General features: G+C 39.6%; 1 protein-coding gene across 7 annotated transcripts in view; it reads left to right on the plus strand.

Moving 5' to 3' along the window:
- The window catches only part of FOCAD (focadhesin), a 132820-nt gene that overhangs the window by 71076 nt on the left and 39457 nt on the right, over positions 1-22287 (plus strand). For all 7 annotated transcript variants that reach the window (XR_012627224.1, XR_012627225.1, XM_074857087.1 and 4 more), the window contains 7 exons: positions 362-445; positions 1944-2082; positions 6403-6591; positions 6847-6968; positions 15908-16000; positions 18085-18173; positions 20318-20359. Coding sequence is in view for 5 of the 7 variants with exons in the window: in XM_074857087.1 (XP_074713188.1) it covers positions 362-445; positions 1944-2082; positions 6403-6591; positions 6847-6968; positions 15908-16000; positions 18085-18173; positions 20318-20359 (758 nt within the window). In the remaining 2 variants the exon portion in view is untranslated. The remainder of the gene's footprint in view (positions 1-361; positions 446-1943; positions 2083-6402; positions 6592-6846; positions 6969-15907; positions 16001-18084; positions 18174-20317; positions 20360-22287) is intronic.

Below are 22287 nucleotides of genomic sequence, written 5' to 3' on the forward strand. Positions count from 1 at the left end.
TCTTCGATGGGGTATTGTAATGTGGTGGGAATGTTGGACCATCATCATCATGGGGTTGGTGGAACCAAAGTATTTTAGTTTAAATATAGCTCGGATATTTCTACAATAAACTGTCTTCACAGCAGTAATGGTGTGTAGCAATCAGACTGTTTGCTGCCAAGCCCAGATAACTGATCTTGCTAGTTTGAATTGTATATATAAATTAAGAAATTGAGAGTGCACCTCAGGAAAATATCATTATTTTAAAGTATTTTCCAGTGTTCAGTGGTTAGTGGATAGCTTTTTCTGTGGCATTTCCAGTAGGTAGCTATACCGTATGTGTGCTTGTGATTTTTTCTTTTTCTTCCCGTTAATTTTCTAGGATGCTGTTGTAGCCATTTCAGCCTATAAATCACTCTCGTCATTTGACTCTGAAGAACATACAATTCTTCATCTTCCTGAACAGGTAGCAATGCTGTATGTTTAATAGTAAAGACATCTGACACTTCCATCTGACATGGGTTGTATCCTTTTGGAAGGGAAACAAAGTTTGTGCCATCTCTACTAGATAACCATCAGAGCCTCATAGAAGGAATATGAGCTCCTGCTGGTGAAATGGAATGATATTATGTATGACTAGCATAACTAAGACTTAAGAGAGGGGAAAAGCACAAACAAAGGCTGAGTGAGGTCTAAGCAGTCAGAATGTGGTTCTTCTTCTTTCATTAGTTACATCAGCAGGTTATTTTTGATCATCTGATTTACATTTTATGCCCTTCTGTTAATATTGCAGTTGAGTCTTGACACTAAGCAGTTCTTGTGATTACTGCTTCATCCACTGCAGTCACACTCATGCTTAGTGCTTTTGTTCCTGAAATGGGTAAGCCAGTTTGAAAAGTAGGTGCTGTTTTTGGATATAAGCTGAAAACTTTACCATTGTTTCTGTTCTGAATTTTTACAGCATAACAATTTTGCTTTTTTGTTTAGGTAAAGGCAGGTAGAAAGGAATCAAGGTACTTATTGGAAAGCTTTTAATCATGTAGAGGGTTGGTAAACTCTGAAACTTCAGTCTGATCAGTTGAGTCCATAACCTTACAAAATGAAAGAGTGCAAGGAGGTGAACATACAAGGTCATCTACATGACTTTGTTTTTACAATAACCTTGTAAGAGAGACTAGGCAGTAATCAGTAGTCCATCGGTACTTTATGGCATAGTAAATACTTCTGTAAGTTTTATTTACTGCATTATTACAAGATTGGCTCCATTTGCATGTTGTAACTGGTTATTATGAAAAGGTCAGGATAAGCAACTTCAAAATAAAAAAACCACTTGTTTTATATAAATAAATGAGAAGAGTTCAGCATAAACCTTAAGAATGAAAAGCATGTTTCACGTAGAAGAGCACAAGATAGAATGAGGTGAATCTCTAAACACTGCTGCAATACTAAATCTTTCACAGTAATACATAGGTCTGTATTATTGGCACTGTTACTTTATATTTGTTAGAAAATGTGTAAATATGTTTTCACTGAAAGCATTGTAAGAAGTGTGCAGTCTTTCAAATCCTGAAAACTAGTACGGAAAAATAATGTCTAGCAGAAATGCTCTGTGTATATTAAAGTGCCAATATAAAATATTGTTTTATTCTAATTGAAGAAGAATCAGACTGAAAATTAAGTTTTAGTCATATTCGTTGTCTACAAGTGTCAAAATTAATTTTACTGTTACAGATATAGATTTACATACCCATGTGATTTTTATCAACCAGTTTTGGCTTTCATTCAGGTAGAAGAAAAGCGTTTATTCTTTCAGCTTCAAATTAATGAAATGGAGCAAAATTCATGAAAGGGGAAACTTTTCATATTTAATTGATATTTTTGACACTTGGTTGACACTTGGAATCATGAAAGATAATGAGGATTTAGAATTTTTGTGCTGATATTTCCTTTTTTTAATCTTCCAGGCACAACCAGAAGTTGACTCACAGGAGGAGGCAGACATGAGTGAAGATGAAGAAGAGGAGGAGACAGCAGCGGATCTTTTTGTTCCAGGTTCTTCGTATATCAAGCTGTTGTCTCTAACACCAGTTTCTGTTTTAGGAGGTATAATATATTCAGTATTTGGTGTTACTTTGCAGATTTGTAGTCACAGTGGTACAGACATGTGGTCTTCTTATAATGCAGTGTCATGTTAAAGGGCAGCCTTTCCCCACCCCCTCTACCCCCCGGGAAAATATCTTACCAAATTACAGGTAAAAATGTAATGTAAAAATTCAGAGGAGAACAAAACCCCCAACCCATTTTTAGGAAGACAGTGAGTCAAAGGTCCTGATAGTGGTAAAAAAGCTTAGAACATGAAGTAAAAATCCTTATCTGTCCTATATGAAAAGCCAGTTGCTTATTATTTACTTCAGGTGCCCATTGTTTCATCACAGTGCAACTTCAGTAGGCAGACTGAGCAGGTGTTTGTAAAGGCAGCTCTGTATTTTAGCCCAGCATGGACTGAAGGAAAAAACCCCACACCCAAAACTGTAGTGTTTTATAAACAGACTATTAATAGTATTAAAACAATGCACAGGTATTAAAACAGTGGGCAGGTCTTATGAGGAGTGGCTGAGGGAACTGGGGTTGTTTAGTCTGGAGAAGAGGAGGCTGAGGGGAGACCTCATCGCCCTCTACAGCTACCTGAAAGGAGGTTGCAGAGAGATGGGGATGAGTCTCTTGAACCAAGTAACAAGAGATAGGACAAGAGGGAATGGCCTCAAGTTGTGCCAGGGAAGGTTTAGACTGGATATTAGGAAGCATTTCTTTACAGAACGGGTTGTTGGGCATTGGAATGGGCTGCCCAGGGCTGTGGTGGAGTCCCCATCCCTGGAGGTGTTTAAGAGTCGGGTTGACATAGCGCTGAGGGATGTGGTGTAGTTGGGAACTGTCAGTGTTAGGTTAGTGGTTGGACTAGATGATCTTCAAGGTCTTTTCCAACCTAGACAATTCTGTGATTCTGTAATGCTGTATACAAAATCTACTTAATCAGTGTTTAATTTTAGTGATGCATAATGATACTGATGTATGCTTCAACAGGTGGTCTCTGGTTGATGCATTTCTTTTGACACCTATGCAGTAGAATCACTTCAGTATTTGGGATTTTTAATGTTGACTTGATTACTTTCATTAACGCTGTCTTCCACTTCCAGTTACAAGATTGTGACCTTAGTGCCTGGACACACACATTGTTATTTCACTGTTTTTTGTAGAATGCCTGGGATCTTTATATGTGATTGCAACCTGTAAACATCCATAAACTACTACCATGAGATAGTAGTAGTATTTTGTAGTATTTCCCCCCATGGGGGCTCCTAGAAAGATCCATTCATTAAATACTCCATGCATTGGAGCCTGGAGTATGTGCAGCCTCACCTAGGGAGTCTTTATGCACTAACTAGTAAGTTCTGGAAGCTTTGTGGGGAAGACTGACATAACCTACTTCAACAAAAGAGAGTGAAGCACCTGGGTAGAAAACTCAAGCTGTGTAATGGATGCTGATCTAGGCAACCTACCAGGAAGATGGGGACCCAAAGTGGAGTTTAGAGAGAACAGACTGAATGAAAAAATGCAGCTACCACAGACTGGTATAAAAATGTATATGCAAATAGCTTTTCCAACCCAAACATTCACTGGATAGATTCTCCCTCAGAGGCACCTTCATCTTCTAACACTGTTAGTTAACACAGAATACAGAGCAGTTGAGCGAAAGCTTTAGTGACCAGCAGGGGTGGTTGTTGTGAAGCTGTATTCAAGAGGCATGTCCAAGATAGGCTAAGAGCCACAACATCTCTGTTCTGTTGCAGCTGAACCTGTCAGCTCATCTGCTGGAATCCTGCTGTTACACATTATTGAGATTAATTCTCTACTTCCTTACTGCTTAGAAGGAGAAGGACCAAGATGCTTTTTAAGAACAGTCTCTGTTTCTCAGAGTTGCCCCCAGAGTCCTTGTTGGTGCACACCAAGTCTACTGAAACTTCTAAAGGAAGTTTAGCTTGCTGCTTGCGATCTCCCTTCTTGCTTTTCCTGGCTGATTCCTTAAACTCTGAATTGCTGCTTCTTTTCCTTCCCTCCCTTCTGTTTAATCCTTGCAGGAGGAGGCAAATCTTTAGGTTTTCTCAGCCTCTGCATGCTTCTTGATGAAGACTTGAACACTTAATGCTATGGCAGCTGCAGTTAAAAGGTTCCAACCAGAAGGAGAGCTTGGTGCTGGCATTACAATTGAATTGTGGGGTTTTTTTCCAAGTGTCGTCTCTATCTCTGGGGGAGGAAAATGTCAAAGCTTGCCATCAAATCTGTAGGGCCCATTTCTGCAACAGAGCTGAGGAGAAGTTAGGAAACAGAGTAAAAGTAGACTTTCTATGGCAGTTGGTTGGAATATGCTGCAATTCTGATTTACCATAGCTGTCTGCTTATGTGAAGCATAGGAAAGTGAAGTTTTCTGTAGTATTTTCTCTGAAATGTCTTTAAAACTGATTTGTCATTTCAGTTTCCAAATTGTGTCAAACCATTGGAGTCCACAGGGTATCAGAACGGGTATGACAGCCTTATTTTTTATTTTAATAGTTTTTCATTCTGGATGTGTGAAACCTGGTAGTCAGAGAATTAAAAATAATCCCATATAACAAACTACAAACTTCAGACAACAGCATTTATTTTTTAGTATTATCATTGAGAAGTGTATCTCTGCAGGAAGGCTGCTAAGAATTTTGTTCCTGTGATGCTAGTTACCTCTTTTTTCCATCAGACTGATTCCAAGCATTAAGATAGGATATTCTAGTATTTGCTGCACATCTAGGTGTTTTATTAAATTTATCCAGATTCTGTAGTTTAAGTTATATCTGGCAGCCTAGATCCTTGGGTTGTATCTCTGAACTGAAGAGTTGCTTTTGGATGTCTCGTGAGTGTTAAGTCCTTTGGCATAACTAGCAAGTGCAGTAATATGACAGCACTGATATTACATGTGCTGGGACGTCTCTGTCAGTGTGGATGGTTACCAGCAGAGAAGGAGCTGTCCTCTTCTAGAGAATTTTCTCTTATTGCTGTAGCCACACTAAACAAAAAAAGCTCTTATTAAAGTCTAGAGCAGGTAAGTGGATAGTGTTTTCATGTCCATGAATTCAGTTTTGTTGGAAATAGTATATAATGTTGAGGATTAGGGACAGAGATTCATAATTTCTGTGTGAATCACTGTAGTGAAAATTGCTACCTGCATTCTGAGGTTTTTGTATGAAGCACATTGGCATTACAGGTGGAGAAAAAAAATCCCCAGATGTAAGTGCCCTTCCTGCCATGGTACAAAAACCTGTCAAATTTAGACTGCTATTCCACTATAAAATTGAACTGGGAAAGAACATTGCTGAAAATCATGGGAACTTGCTGCAAATAGGAAATGTGAGGAAGTTCCAGTATAAAACTGTTTTATTCCAAGCTGCCATAGGTATTTCTTGTACCCAGAAAGGAGTGAGAGCCCTTTTGTCTCCTTTGTCCTCTAGTTCCTAGTCAAAGTGGGACTGCATGTGATTTGGGAACTTGTATGCCAAAGTTTCAAGCCTAGTGTGAAACAGCTGTTATAAATAGCCTTAAAACTCAGTTGTATAACAAAAGCACTAACAGACTTGTAAACATATTGGGTTTGCAAGGTGCTGGTACAATGTTGGCTATCAGTTGTGACGTGGTAACAAACACCATGCAGTCATTTATATGTAGATACAGAAACACAACCCTTTTTTCTAATGTGTGTCTGTAAAGGCTGCTTCAGATTGACTTCACAAATGAGCAATATCTTTATATTAATTCTACATAATGTTAAACCTGGTTAGACTATAAAATGCATAGCTTGAGAGCACAGAACTTAATAAACAATTTGTATTGCTATGGTAACAGAAATCAAGGTAATACTTCCCTGTCTGTATCCACTGTTTGCATATATGTGCTCTCTATCCATCTACCCTCTTTGCATTGTGCTTCGTTTAAATCTCTTTAAGAATAACCTGATTATAGAGGCAGTATTTTCCACTGTGTTGGTCAACTTCAGTTTTATTTCTCATTGTCCTTCTGTCAGCATGTGCTGGTGTTATTGATGTAACAATCAAAGAACGCAATCAACAGCTCATGGAATAGTTAAGGCTTTTTTTTCTTTGCAGCCTTAGTATCTGATGTGACTTACTCAGAGCCTCTTGAAGTTGCAGTGGCAGCAAGTATGGTGTCAGAGAGACTTGCTAAGAGTTCTCAATTCTTTGACCTTAAGCTTTCATCTGAATGTGTCATTACTAGTTTATCTAAGCGTATCTCCCCTGAAATGTGGGTGTCATTTTGGGTTTTCCAGAGTTTGTTTGACATTCCCTGTTCTCTCTCCTCATTTTCTTGCACTTCATCCAGCATTTGAAGAGTTTGCAACATCACTTGTGAAACAGGAGGTGACCAACATGCCCCGTGGTGTGTATCATTCTGCCTTGAGAGGAGGGACCGTGCGCTCAGACCAGGGAAAGACCATGGCAGGTGTTCCAAGCTTCCTGCTGAAAATGTATGAGAGGAACAAACAACCAGGCATGACACCAGGCCTTGCAGGTAAGCTATCACTTTCCTGAAGTTAGACAAGTATACGTGCTTTGACCCAAAGATTTCTATGAATCTGAAAGTGAATCAGTTTAAGAAACGATGTCTTATGCCACTTGCATATGCTTACATATGCTTTTAAATTGTTGGCTTTATTAAGTTAAGTCTACTTTGCTTTGGGTTCTCCACTGACTTATGCAAGACTTCTGAACTATTAGCATGAGCATGGGTATTGATCTTTCTTTTCCCCTTCCCTCCCTCTTTAAGCTGGCATGTTGTTGTGTTACGACCTCCCTGTCCATCTGGGCAAAGATGGCAAGCCTATTAATCGATTTCTGGCCAGCAGAGGACGCAATTTCCAGCAAATGTTGGTGGCTCTCATTCATGAGGTAAGCTGCTGGCTTTTCTTCCCTTTCCAGAAGCATTATGCTTCCTTCCCCCCCTTACTACTTTATTTGTTTATGCTAATTATGAGTTAGTATCAGCTAGCAATGGCATGTATGAATATGTCATAGTTAACTAAAGTTGCTATGAGAGATAACTAACTCGAATTGAACATCTAAATGCTTTTTTCAGTGTCAACTGCTGAAGTACTTCTGAAAATCAGTAGAACAGAAGCTGACTTCTGCCTTTAACTGCCTTGTAGACTACTATACCTTCTTTATACCTGTCGTATGTAACCAGTTGTAGATGAATAGCATGTCTGAACAATGATGGAATTCTGGGAAAATGACATGTACACCTTGCTAAGACTTGCTACTTCATTCTGTCTCTTAAATGTTTCAGCTCCTTGACCTGTTAGGCTTATGCCAGTGAAACCGTGCAGTTGCCTTTGGTTGGTTTTGGAAAAAGGGCATGAAATAAGCCTCCACTTAATCATTACAGAAAATAAAGTGCTTGTAACAAAATCTTTCAGAGTCTTTAGAATTATGGTACTTCTATGGTTGATATGAAAGTTGATCTTTGAAAGTTTTGGAGAGCAGTAAAACAAAATAAGTAGTTAAACTGTATCTAGGGAAATAAATGTTCTTTTCCCTATTTTATGCCAGTGTAAGCAGTTGCTAACACAAGCGGAAATGTATTAATCTCGTTAAAAGTTTGTAAAATAATTCTGTTAGTACAACCATTTTGTATTGCTGCAGAGGTTAATTACATGCATCTGAGGGTGAAGTTTCTGTGCACAAGACATAAATAAGAATGTATGAATTATGTCAGTCTGATATGAGCAAGAGAGCATAGATGATGATAAAAAAACTTTAATAAAATTTAGATTGAGTCTTAGGTAATATGTCCACAAAATAAAAAAATGTATGAATATATGGACATTTTAAAGATTTCTTTTTTTTTCCACCCCACACCAATACTAATTCCTGTTCTACTTTTCCAGGATAGAAAAGCTTAAATGGTCCCATTACTCCTCCTTTCTCAGTCCCATGTACAGGCTGTTTGGTGCTATTAAAGATAATTTGGTTTTATGCTGTTTCGTACAGAGGAGCCTTTTCTTCAGAGCACAGGATGGATCCTGTGTTGATAGCAACCCAGAACTGTGTAATAAAAGGAAGTGTTTTATCTAACACTCGTATTGTACTTGTTGCAGGAGTTGGAAGAGGTAAAATGAATGAGATAGGGGTTGCAGGTGGGAATGTGTCTGGGTCCTGATTTTGCTTTGTGACTGACACCCAAAAGACCTAAGAGCCTATGTGCTGCAAAATTCCTTTATTACGCTAACAAAATCACTGATACCAAAGACTTTCTGTTATGAAGGGGTTTGAGTGGGAAGGTTGCGTGCACAGGATATGGAGAGTTTTCTGTTTCCAAACTGAAAGCCTGACACAGAACATGTGTGTCTGCAGTGGAAAATGGATGGGGGCTACGTTGTGATGGCTACGTTGTGATCCTGTGATGCATCCACATGACTCCCTTCTGCCTTTGGTTTCAGGGCCAGCTCCCTGCTTGTTCACACTGCATTAGTACTGATTCACTCCCTTGGTCTCTTCAAAGCAAACAAACTAGTTCCCTCTCTAGCAAATCTGCCTGCAGCATAGTTTGCCTGAAGTTTCCAGTCAAGTGATGTAAATGTGTACCATGCTGAAACTGGGTGCTTTTACCTAGTGCAGTCTTCCAGCTCTGTACCATCTTTCAAACATTTCTACGTACTAGCATACACACAAAATTTTTACCTTTCATACAGCATCTTATCATTTTGGTCTTTCTCAACTGAAAAGCCACAAAAAGTAATAATCATGTCTTGCAGCCACAGAGACACCACATGGATCCCAGTGGAAGTTAGGGCAAGTGGTACAAGGACAAAAGCCAGTCTGAAACAGTTGGACTGGGGTATAGAAATGTCTCCCTGGTGGTGTGTTAATGAAGGCAGTTTCAACAGGGTTATGAAGTACTTAAGATGGCAAGTTATCTCAAACTAGTACAAATAAAAAACTCACCCTTACACACAGATCTGAAGGTATCTAATAGTGTATGCAAATTTAATAGGTATTTTTCATCTTGACATCTGTACTGCTAAAGAATGAAAGCAGAAACTGAGATGATACCTATCATAATCACAGGAGTGTGCGAGTAAATGCATGTTTTCTAACTACTTGGATGCTCCAGTGGAGAGCAACAGGGGAAGTCCACAAGGACACCGCAAAATATGTCAGAAGAGCAGATGTAGAGTGAGTAGCTCTGAATGAAGCATAGGCTTGCGTAGCATCCAGAAAGAAAAGCTCTGCCTTCTGTGTAGTTGCTTCATTCAGTGGGACCTGTGTTCAGTGCCAGAGGTTCTGGAGAAGACCATATTTAATTATATTATAATAAAAGGCATGTATTAAAGTGTTATAGAAGCTGAATTACAGTGGAATAAGGATCAGTTCTAAACTACTGTGTTGTAAACTACTCACCGTTGCCTTACTGAAGCACCAAATACAATCTCTGGTAAAAAAATTATTTGTGTTTACTAGCTGTTACGTGATTATAACATCCGGCAGCACATAAAAATTTACATTTCGTGTGCTAACAAGCTACCCTCATAGAATCGTAACCTAAAATGGTTTGTTTGACAAAGCATGGGTTTTTATTGAATATGAACTGGATGGAGTTAGTGAGTACATACCAATGAGTGGAGACAGAAATATTTTATCAAGTATCTCAGAGTTTTACAAAGTCAATTGATTCAAGGTGTAGTAAAACTGAAAAGAAATCCAGGTATATTTGAAATATAAACCTAAACACAGAACATCTTCAGACAATCCTAACCGTACCCTTTTAGTGAAAGTTCCCAATAACTATAGAATTTTGATCAAAATATGTCAGTATTTCTGTTCTCAGCTTTGTCCTGGTTTCGGCCAGCTTAGAGTTAACTTCCCTTGGGCTGAAAGGGAGCACAGCTAGAGGGCCAGGTCCGGGTCGGTCACTGGAGCATTCTGTATCGTGTGACGTCATGCTCAGTATATAGGCGGACGGTGCTTGTTCATGTCCTGTTTTGGTTTGGGTTTCCTGGTTGTCGTGGCAGGATTTCTGGTGGGGTGGGGATCGCTGCTGGGGGGATGGGCTGTGTACTGGTCACCAGTTGGTAAGCCACTGCTGCATTTTACCCCTTTGCACTTACTATTGTTACTGTTGTTTTGTTACTATTACTAATTTTTTTTTTTATTCAACCTATGAATTTCTTTTTTTTTTTTTGTCCATCCCCTGTTTCACCAGGAAGGGGCGGGGGGAAGTAAAGAACTGGCCACGTGGTGACTGACTACCTGCTGAGTTCAAACCATGACAGACCTACACTACTTTAAAAGACAAAAAAGTTTTTTCTTGCCTTTTTTTCCCTTGTACATAGAGACAGTTGTAGTTAGGGTTGTCAGGAAAAAGGTATTTGGGCCTTTGGCTAGAAGTGAGTCCCTGGGCTCATTGGACTGAGTTTCATGCCTTAGTGTTTGTTTAGCTCTTGGTGTTCTTCTGGGGAGCAGAGTTTAACAATAAAAACAGGGAGTTTAAGCTATAAAGTTATGAAATAGCAGCATTGGTCTAAGAAAATTGGCTTTAGTAGGATGTAGGCTCACTTATCCCTGCACTGGCTATAGGAATTAACGTGTTTTCGCAAAGTCATTGCTTCAGAGTTCAACACAGCACATTAAGCAACTTTTCTAAGGGTTTTTAAATTACCGGAATGACACTTGTTTGCTACTGCTTTGACTCCTTTTTATTTTCATTTTGGGGGGCGTGGGTGGGTGGTAACTCTCATAGTGACTTTTTCAGTAAAGTAAGAAGCATTTCCTTAAAAAGAAGACAAAGTTGCCTTTCAAGCATTGCAGTCAGCATAAAACTGAAAACTGTATCTCATGGGAGGCAGAACATATGTTCAAGAAACAGCAGTGCATTTGAAATGCTGTGTTGCCCTTTACTGGTCACTGGTGACTTGAAAGAGGAAGGACATCTTTCCCCTAGAAATGAGGATGTGCTGTTTGATTATTAAACAGAGCTTGTTAACCTCTGTTTGAGGGGATGTGTAAGTTAGGAGGTCAGAAGTCACACAAATCATGGGTTTTCTTTGTTTTCTCTATGGCTCCCTGGATCATACTGCACAAGAAGTCCCTGAGGTTTATCACAGTCACCTGGGCTAAATCAGCTAATTACCTGTCACTGTTTCAGTTTTTGGAGTAATGCTTCCTAGGGGTTTATAGTAATAATGTCTTACCAGCTTCACTTAGCTCTGTTGTGAAGATGAATGAGGATGAACAGTCACATTCATTCATGTCATGTACGATATGTTTTGGTGGTTCTGTAAATGTATGTTTTAGGTTAAAGTTATCAGGCTTCCAGCTAGCTACCCAGCTTTTCTTTCTTTAGTGGATATGAAGGGAACAGTTCATGCTACATGCAGAAAGCACAGAGGCAGCCTGCTTTTGGCACACAGATGTGGTAAGCGTTGGCTTTGACAACCTGAACTGGTGCAGTGTTTTTAGTCTTGCCTTTGCATATTTCTCAAGATACAAGTGCTTTCTGTGTGTTGGAAATAGCACAGTCATTTTGCCCTAATAATTACTGATATTTACAGGCACAGGTGCAAAGTTGGGTGCTAGTGGTGAGTTGTACAGTGTTAAATGTTGCTCTACAAATAACAATCATGTTAGACACTCTGTACTCATGGAAGAAGCATTCCCTGCTTTTATTTTATGTGTGTTCATTAGATGTGCTGTGATGACATGCATCTTTGAGCACTAAAGTGGAAACCTCATTCTGTACATTTCTTTCCTGGTTTGATTTTGATGTAATCAAGAGATTCAACAGCTTATTCAAATCTTGTATGTGGAGTACCTTAAGATGATAACTGGATTTTCTGGAACAGAATTCCCTGTAGTGTATTCTTCTGTGCTGAGGTTTTTCAGTGGATGTAGTTCAGATATGAACTGCTTTGTGCTGGTTTCCACTACTGAATTTACTGAATGTATCTCCTCCAGTGAGGTAACAGTATGCAGGAAGTAAGTTTGCTGACAGATTTTTGCTTTTTTACTCCTCAGTCTAATGTGCCTTGTAGAAGGACTTTTTTTTCCTCACAAAGGAATGCTGGGGGAAGGATTTGGAAGTGTATGCATGCAAATAGGTTACAAAGAGCCTCTAAGCAAAATTTGAGATGAAAGGAGATGCTGCTTCACTATTTCATTGGTACTGATGTGGATATGTAATGCTAGCCTTATTTATGAAATCCCTGATGCTGCAGTTTATATGTCCCATATGTGAGAAGGACACTTAAAACATGCTTAAACATTTCACTGACATATGGGTATTGTCTCAAGCACATTTTCACAGCCACACATTTGTTAGAGATGAGCTGAATATAGGAACCCTGTGAGTTGGCAGGGTTGTCAAGATGGAAACCCGTTGTAATTACTAAAAGAACTTCTTGGGAATCCCACTCTCCCTTCTCTACAGCAGATTTAAGATGGGCCATAAATACTGATATCATGTTTCTAGGTTCTTTAAACAATATTCTCTCAATTAGATACCCAGGGAAGTGATAGAAACATGCTTAATTTCACTGTTCCCTAAATTTGTTTTGTGTGCCCTCTGCTGGCTATGTATCAGTGCAAAACAAGTGAGGGATGTACAGAGAGATCTGTGGTAGCACAAAGGCACCAGTGCTGAAAGAAAGCTCATCCAGATTTTGCCATGGTGTTTGATTTTTATTGGGAATGCACTGGAAAGGGGAAACGAGCTCCTGATTTAATTTGAAATCACTTCTAGTCTTGCAGAAGCATGTAGAACATGTGCCATGTGTATTCAGGAGCGTTGAAGTATAAGAGTATCTCCTGTGGTTTGCCAACATTCCCTATCTTGGGTTTTGGCCAACACAGTCTATGGTTCTGTGTCTTTTCAGGGATACATGTCCTTCTTAAGCATTGATCAACAGGCTCAGATTACTAGGTCCTAGCTCATGCTGTTTCTTATTGCCTCAGATGTCAGGCTGCAGCTCTTCCTTGAAAACTACTTGGCAGCCTGGTCTGGCTATGCTGCCTCCTAAGAACATCCCAGGACCAGTGTGGCAGGGTTTCACAATCACTTGTCATTGGTTCAGAAGTCCTCTGAGCCCCCTTCCCTGCACCTCCCACCTGCCCCAGTATCTTCTTACACATAAATTGCGCACTCAAAAGAATCTGAACTTCACTTATTGTCCGCTTTGTCTGTGCTTGCTAGTATTAGTTAACTGACGCTTAATGTAGTTGTCATTACCATTGTGTATCCAATGATCCAGGAGAAGTAAAACCTGCAGTTTCTGTACAGGAAACTAGCAGTCATCAGGAGTCATTATGTGATAATCTTCAGTACCATGTCCAATCATTTTTAGTCATAGATGAATTTTATTTTAATGTTCTTTGTTATGTGAAGATGCTCTATTCCCTCTTGTCTCCTCTCATTCCACATATCTGCAAAATGTTTACTGCCATGAAGAAAGTTCATTTATCAAAAGCTGTTCTTCTGGTCATCAAGCACATCTGCAAATTTAAATAAGATGTGTGAGGTGCTACTAATACATTCCTGATTAGATCATATTGTCTAATTGCTTTAAATGCAACAATATACCTTTGTATTTCCTGCATGAACACCCGAAGTACTTTGAAGGCCTGCTTTTGCTCTGGTGCACAAGTGTGGATTACGTGGTGAACTTCGTAGATCACCGTAAGACCAGGCAAATCTAAATGCACAAGTCTAAAACAGTGTCAGAGTAGAGGCAAAGGGGAAGACAGGAGTTGCTGCAGATGCCTTGGGAACCTAAGACAAACCATTGTGACTGGAGCCTTGACATCAATTTGTTGCAGGAATTGATGAGGAGAGATGAGAGGGATGTGTGAATAAAATTCTGGTTAAAAAGGTGGGGTGGATTAGGTCATCTCTTTTGATTGATTGGCTTTTAGATTGTCTTTGTATAGATGTATTAGTACTTACACAAAACTGTTTGAAGTTCACCACTGACAGCGGGCATGAAGCTTTATCACGGTCCTTCGGTTTTTGATGTAAAATCCATGTAAAGAATATTGATTGCTTAATGTAGATCATAAGGGGCATAACATGGAGATGAAGCAGAAAACTTAGGACAATAATCAATGAACAAGGGCAGTTCAGTTGTTTATCTTGGTTAACCGTTCTGTACAGAGAAGGCCAGTGGGGCTCATGATGGAGAAAGGAGGGTTTTGCATACCTTGAGGCATGGAGTGTTTTATGTGTTAACAGTGACTAGTCTGTGTAATAAAATAAAATAGGAAGAATATAATAACCTTTTGGGATTAAGCCTGGCAAAATTAGTTACTCAAGGTGGGCTTTGCATAATTTTTGATCACAGCTCATGTGTTCTTTTAATTCAGAAATAGAAAGTGTAGGCCTTAAACAGTGGATACTGACATACATCCCATCTCATTGCAACCTGACATGTTTGCCTTTCCCTTGTGAAAAACTGATTGCCCTGGAAACTGCTGAGGTTGATTAACTTATTTCCAATGGAGTTCAAATGGCTGAAATGACATTTTTTCATGTTTTTGGTAGAGGCAGACAGTAGAAATAACTGGATGGTAGCAAGAAAAATCAATTCTGTATGCCCACTGTGGAACATGATGAGCTATAACAATGCGCACTCATCATTTTAATTACAGAGTTTATGTTGTTTGTGGGTCTGAAAACACGGCAGTTTAAAAGGAGAGGACGCTTGAACTCCTATCATACTTAAATAAAATGTTGCTGCAATTAAGACAGTTGTAGAGAGATAGAAATAGAAACTCTTATAATTAGTTGTTATACACATTTTTTGTGAATAAATATATTTGGATTTATAAATTGCCTAACATGCAAATTGTGAGGACAGAGGTACATACATGGTGCAGGACTCTGTCTGAAAAAAGCTTCCTTGGTGGCCTTGAATTTGTGACCCATTCAGTTTAACTTACCCCTGTAATTACTTCGTTAAGATACCAAGGGCTAGAAAATGGCTTGTTACTGAGATCACTTGACTTAATTTTTGTTTTTCAACATGCTCCGGAAAAGTCTTTGAGTCAGTTTGCTATGGTGCTTATTGAAGGGAACAACCTTGGGCTCCTGAGGAAAGTCTATGCACGTACATCAGATTGTGTAGTTGACTGAGTTATTCTTTTGTTGTGAAGTTGAGGCTGTCATACCTATGTGGGACTTGGAGGAAGGCTGGCAGAGCTGTTGCATATTTCTTTAAACTATCTTTGAGATGGTGGTGTTTCTCTCCTGTTAGTTCTATAGTGGTGCTTCCTGGGAAGAAACTTTGGTTCCTTTCTCTCTTTAACAGTTCCTTTCCTTAAAGGAAGTTTGGACTATGTACTTGAACATAGTTATGTATGCTCCAGTCAAGGATGCTAAGTCCTTGTGTATAACCTCCCTTGTATTTAGTTAGTCATCTACTTGTATTTAAGTGTCTGTTTAAAAATTTTAGAAGCACATAAGATTTACAAAAACTGTGACAAACATAAACTGCACTAACATCTTCGTTAACGTATGTATTTTTTGTCTACCAGTGCTGCCAAGTATTGTGCTTACTGCCACATATAATTCCACTGTGCTCTCTGGGATCCAGTTATCTATTCAAATACCTGGAGCAACCAATTTTGTCTGACCTGGGTAACAAAGTTGAAAGTAACTTGGTGTGGGTAAAGTCAGAAAGGAGACCAACGTACATTATCACTTTAGTTTCTTACGCCCGTGTGTATTGTCCTATGGGCATGAGGAAATGATTGCTTGCAAATCACAGGTTGGAGAACATACATTCTGCATATGTTAGAGTTCATGTAACTATTTCTACCCTTTCTGGTGTGTTGCACAGGTTAACATTCAGCCTTCTGAATGGCACCGCTCCATAGTGCTGCCACAGTCCTGGTCAGGATTTATGAGTCGAACCTACAGTGCAATCCTGCAGGTAATTTTGAGGTACATAGTATTGTGCGCATTAATGCTCATTCAAGTGGTATGAATTTTATTTTTACCAGAAAAAGCATCCATGCAAGTTACAATAATTTAAAAATAAAGCTTTTAATGGCAGCACAGTCTGGGATACTTTGTAGAAGTATAGCTTCTGCTTACAGTTCAGGTTCTTGCAGTCTTGTTCCTGTGTCAAGTGGCAGAATGTGTCAATTCTTAGAATTTTTAGAATGTGAAATTTTAGCTAGAGCTCTAACCTATTATTTTGAGTAGGAATTTTGTAATAATAGTATCCCAAAGGAGACAGAAGCTATCGAGTAATGATTCATTAAATAGAACTTCTCTTAACCAGCATGTAATGCTGTCACATAGTGAGGGACTGGTCTTTTGATTTTTCCACCCTATCTAGTGATTAGGAAATATCTTGAAACCTTTCTTTCATTAGGTTAGCTGACCTGATACCTAGAACAACGAGGTGCCATTTGGTTTTTAAAGAGGAAAATGGTCTAAAAAACTTGTAACAAATAGCTGCCTTCTAGAAGGTTCTTTTTGTGCTACTAGAAGGGCTTGTTTGTATTTCCAGGCCACATCAGCTGTTTTCAGCATGAGCAGCTCTGGTTGCTGAGCGAACTCTAGAAGCTTTGACTGTTCCTTGTTTTGCCATGCAGCAGAACACGCTTCTCTAACATTTTCAAAACAAATTTTATCTTGGCCATCAGCAAAATGCCAGATTCTAAGAGCCAGCCCCATTACAAAACAGGCAGCAGCTATTCAAATTGTAATTTTAGGTCATAACTACAGAGGGGGCCATTGTTGCTTGTATTTAATTACTTTCCTGTTTTGCTTCCCACATGAGGCAAGATTTCATGAGAAGCTTGGTGTTTACCAGGCTTGTTTCTGAAAGCCTCTCCAGAATTTCATGCCATTTTACAGGGCAATAGAACCTATTTTTGTTGCTTATGAAGCCCCTCACTGGAGACCTAGTATCTTTACTTAGTCCTTATGCTTCTATAGTACTTTTCATTGAGATGGCCAAAAGAGACTACAGTGTGAGATGAGTAGTCCGGATCGTACATAAGTCAGTATTTCTGAACAGCTAGTAGAGTTATAATTTCTGCAGTTTGGAGGCAGATGTTCATAGACTTTGGTTCACCAAAACACTTGTGTTGAGGATTTTTTCCCCTCTGGACACCTGAAAGCTCTCTTCTTTTTTATTATGTCTACTCACATGCTCAAGCACTTCTCCCAATTTGTGCATTCAGCACGTTTTTGAGACTGAAGTCAACCTCATCATAATGATCCTACAGGTCTTGATTTAGTACAGAACTTACACCAATGTTGATGTGTTTGGGGAAGTGGCAATAGGTTTTTGCATAGTTTTTGTGCAGCTTTCTCTTTAGTCAGTGTGTCATATATTGTACTTCAATCTCTGTGGAGAGTCACCTTTTGAGTGACATCTGGATAGCAGGATGGACTCTCTTACATTCTCAGGTTTTTATGCACATCCAAACTACAAGGATTCAGTACCTGAAAAACACAGCTTATGTGCCTGTATTTTTCACTTAAGGCTTAATAACCTGCTAAGGAGACTGAACATTAAAGCAAAGGTGCTTAAAATGAAACAATTGTAAGAGGCCAGAATCCATAACATCTCCTTTAAGGCACAGAAAGAACTGTTGTAGCAGGTCGCAGGGAGGTTGGTGTTGTCAAAAGGAAAAGAATGAGGAATTCTGTTTAGGTAATGAATCAAGAAAGTGATGTTTTGCGTTAGAATCCATTTTAGCTAGCAGGCTTCTAAATGTCATTCCTTGCTTGTTGTACCCCTTCCCCTTTGCACAGACTAGAAGAGATGTCTCAGTATCTGTAGGTGGTTTTGCCATCTGCAGCTTATTTTCCTCACTCAGAATAAAAAATTATGGATTCTTTTACTTAATATATTGTGTATTACAGTGGAATCCCATATGAAAAGCGGTTAAGTTTGCATATAAGTAGCCCCCAGGTGAAAGGCTAAGTGTTCTTTGAAGAATCTTACCATGATTGACCATGTGAGATCCAATTCTGACTTATTCTGTAATTCTGCAGGGGAGGCAGGCAGAGCTGGAGATGCAGTTAAAACATGGAAAAGAGGATCCTGAAGAGGTGCAGTACAAACAATTTACAGCCTGGCTCTGGTAAGGAACTTCCTGTCTGCTCCTGATCACTTGTAATGGCAGATGAGGTGGCAGAGGAGGGCAAGACTTCAAGGCCTTTAGTTTTACAAGTTTAAAGACTGTATGAGCACTAATGAAATAAACCCAAACAACCCACCAGATACAGTGACCAAGGTGAGGAGTGGGGGAGCAGGAAGAAAGAGACTGATGGGTAACTGTGAGGATTCCCATATGCACAAATTCACAGGTACCTTCCCCTCTACAGTGCCTGAAACTTTGTAGTGAGCAATGGGAAGGAATGGAAAACTGTTATTTGTTTTGTGTCATGTTAAAGCAGAAGGTTTATGCAAAGAGCAAAACTTAGTTGTAGAGACTAAGTGAGTTGTCGCACTAAAAATGGCTTGATAAAAGAAATGTAAGCCATGGTGTGATGTATGTCGTACTGAACTGAGACACACCTCAATTTGTATGGTAAGTTGGCAATGTTGACCCTGAGGATGTTGTTTAAAATCAAGCACATGATGCATACCCTGATACATATTCTCAACTACTTCTGTTTCAGTCAGCTGGGGAGTGTGTCTCAGTGTGTCAGGATATAGCCACGTATGTGCATAGCCAGGGGGACAAGGTGGGAAATAGGAGGCTTCACGGAGAGAAAGAATTACATATTCATGGACAGTATAAATGTCTATTTCTGTGCTTGTTCATAAGTGCATTGGGAACAAAGTATTTACAAACAAAACCAAAATTCCCTTTGCCCATTTCAGTCAAAAAGCTGTTACTAAGTCCCACTCAACAGAAATACAAAATTTATGTCTTTTGTTTTATTCCAGCTAAGTCTAGATTACAGAGTTTCATAGTAAGATCCATAATGATATGGCTTTGTAGAAGAGATTCTTTATGTAGCAGTGGCACAATTTTCTGCTGTTACTCTCCCTGATCCCTTTTTTGATAGGGTATAAAACATTTTCCAGGTGAGAAGAATGCCTATAGCAGTGCTGCTTTTTGTAGATTTTTCCTGAACCAATTTCTGCTCTGTATTTCCTAAATAGCATTAATAGAAACTGTGTCAAAAATGAACAGAATTCCATTTAACAGTAGAGAAAACAAAGTAGTAAGTGAACTGAGAGCCAGATATTAGCCTTCATGTCTTTTCCTGTTCTCCCTTAATAGCTTGCAGCTTCAGGACTCCAACTTCAGCACCCATTATTTATTTGTGTTGCCTGCTGGGTTTAACCTCATTGTTGACAGCTTGATATAAACTTTAGCATTAATGCTTTATTGTGTAAGTACTGTGCAATTTCGCATTAGTATTTGCCAAGTTGGTGTGTTTCTACTGTAGATAGGTTTGAAACTGTGTGCAAAACCAGTGTGGTTATGAAGGAAAGCCTGAGTAGGTTTCTTTTAAAGCCTGAGTATAACTCAGTCTTATAATATACAGCCCTGTTACGAGGCATGCATTTTTAGTCTTCTATTCACGTGTTGTGGAACTGTGATTGGTGTATCTTTTTTGTAGGATGACAGACATGGCCAGGGTGTTATTGTATTTGTAGTATGGAGGACCTCTTTCCTCACCCAAACCTGGCAATATAGAAGACTCACTGTATCTCTGCTTCTGTCTTCGTATGAATGCAAAACTAAACAAGTGCAGACAAGTAGCCTATTCTAAATCAACTACAATAATGTGTAAGAAATTATAACTACTCCTATGGCTTTCATTTAAATGGATTCATGTTACAATACTGCCTAACAGCATAACTGCCCGTAGTGGTTTACAGGTCTATAGTAAGTGTAGGATAAATTCTTGTGGTTGTCCACCGTAAAACATTCTCATTTTATTATGCAAAGACATAGCACAGTGTAGCAGCTCAAAGAACAGATTTATGGCTACTGCATGAACATGCATTTTACCAGAAGTGTTATTAAGTCAACTAGGAGCCCTTTATAGAGCATTGGCGGTGCACATGAGCGTACAGAAATGTTGGGTGGTAATAAGCACTTTTACAGTTTTAATGCTTGTGATTAATTTGCGCTAAGTCTTCTGATAGCCAGATGAGATATTTGTTAACCTAGAATGGACACCTGTAAGGCACAAAGGGGAAATCAGTTGAGTTCATGCTATAGTATAATGAACGTGGTATAAATTCTTCCTGTTTCTGTTGCAGGGTCAGAGATATGTTGACTGATGTCATCAGAGGTGCTTCCAAGTAAGAACTGCTAATTTACTACAGATGAGAATGAGTTCTCTTTTGTGGCAGAAGATGAAAGATAATATTTTCTGCAGTTGGTTATCTGCCAGTTTCATGATGTCACATGACTGCTATTCAGAAAAGGAACTCTTCTCCTTGTGCTTTTGAGATTTTTGCCACTGACTGTGTTTATTAGAAGGACTGATGCCTAGTGTTTTGAGTAAATCCTAGGTAGTGCTATATGCACTATTGGTCTGTTCTTTTTTTAACTAGCAGACTGCCTCAAGTAGTTTCATTTACCTAGAAGTTGGCTGGTCTTTAGTGGAGTATGGGCACTTCAAAACTGTCCCACTTTCTATTAAGGTGTCTGTCTTGTGCCCAGACTCCCCCAGAGGCAGGAAATTACATGTTTTCAGATTGTGACAGGCTTGTTCATTTGCTATTAGAATTAGCGTGTGGCTTTCAGGCAGCAATAAGTATCTTAACCTTCCTTCATAGGCTTCTAAAGTTGTTTGTCTTCTTGCTTTCACTCTCCCCTGGCAGCTAGCTTCTTATTATGCTTTGCCCTTGTTAACCTGAAATTGGCCACTTGCACCAGGTTAAGCAAAAGCATCAGAAATAGTGAATCCGCATAAGAACAAGTACTTAGAAAATCTTAAATCATAAAGATGTAATCAGTGAAAGAATTACAGTGAAATCTCATAGACTGTTTCAACATTGGTGTTCTTGTAAATGTGTGAAAGACTAGTGCATGTATGCCAATGCACACAGCATGGGTAGCAAACAGGAGGAGCTTGAAGCCATGATGAAACAGGAAAATTATGAAGTAGTGGCTATTGCAGAAACATGGTGGGATGTCTCCCATGACTGCAGTGCACCACTTGATGGCTACAAGCACTTTAGGAGGGATAGACAAGGAAGGAGAGGTGGTGGGGTGGCGCTGTATGTTAGGGACTGTTATGATTGCTTTGAGTACATATACAGTGAAGACAGGGTGGAGTGTCTTTGCATTAGAATCTGGGGAAGGCTAACAGGGCAGATGTTGTAGTAGGAGACTACTATAGGTCACCCACCCAGGACAGAGAGGTGGATGAAATATTCTGTAGGCACTTAGGAGAAATCTCACAATCGGTTGACCTTGTTCTTGTGGGAGACTTTAACTTCCCAGACATCTGCTGGAAATACAACACAGCAGAGAGGAACCAGTCCGAGATTCCTGGAATGTGTTGCAGATAACTTCCTGACACAGCTGGTGAGAGAACCAACTAGAGAAGGTGCCCTGGTGGATCTCTTCTTTGTGAACAAAGAAGGGCTGGTGGATGATGTGGCAGTTGGAGGCCGACTAGGGCACAGCGATCATGAAATAATAGAGTTCTCTATTCTTAGAGAGGCCAGGAGAGGGGGCAGCAGAACTGACATCCTGGACTTCCAAAGGGCTGACTGTGTCATGTTTAGGCACCTGCTTGACAGGATCCCTTGGGAGATGGTCCTGAAGGGTATAGGGGTGCAGGAAGGCTGGGCACTCTTTAAGAAGGAAGTGTTAATGGCTCAGGAGCAGGCTGTCCCCAGGTGCTATAAGAGAAGCCGGCAACTGAGAAGACCACCCTGACTGAACAGGGAGCTTTGGCTGCAACTCAGGGAGAAAAGGAGAGATTATGGCCTTTGGAAGAAGGGGCTAGTGACTCACAATGATTACAAAGAGGCTGTGAGGCTGTGCAGGGCGGAAATCAGGAGGTCTAAAGCCCAGCTAGAAATTAATCTGGCTTCATTAGTCAAGGATAACATAAATATTTCTATAGGTATGCCAACAACAAAAGAAAGACCAGGAAGAGCCTCCATCCCCTGCTAGACACAGGAGGAAACATGGTAACAAGTGATGAGGAGAAGGCTGAGGTGCTTAATGCCTTCTTTGCCTCAGTCTTTAATAACAAGACTAGTTGTACTGA

Source organism: Strix uralensis, chromosome Z (genome assembly GCF_047716275.1).
Source record: "Strix uralensis isolate ZFMK-TIS-50842 chromosome Z, bStrUra1, whole genome shotgun sequence".
NCBI lineage: Eukaryota > Metazoa > Chordata > Aves > Strigiformes > Strigidae > Strix > Strix uralensis.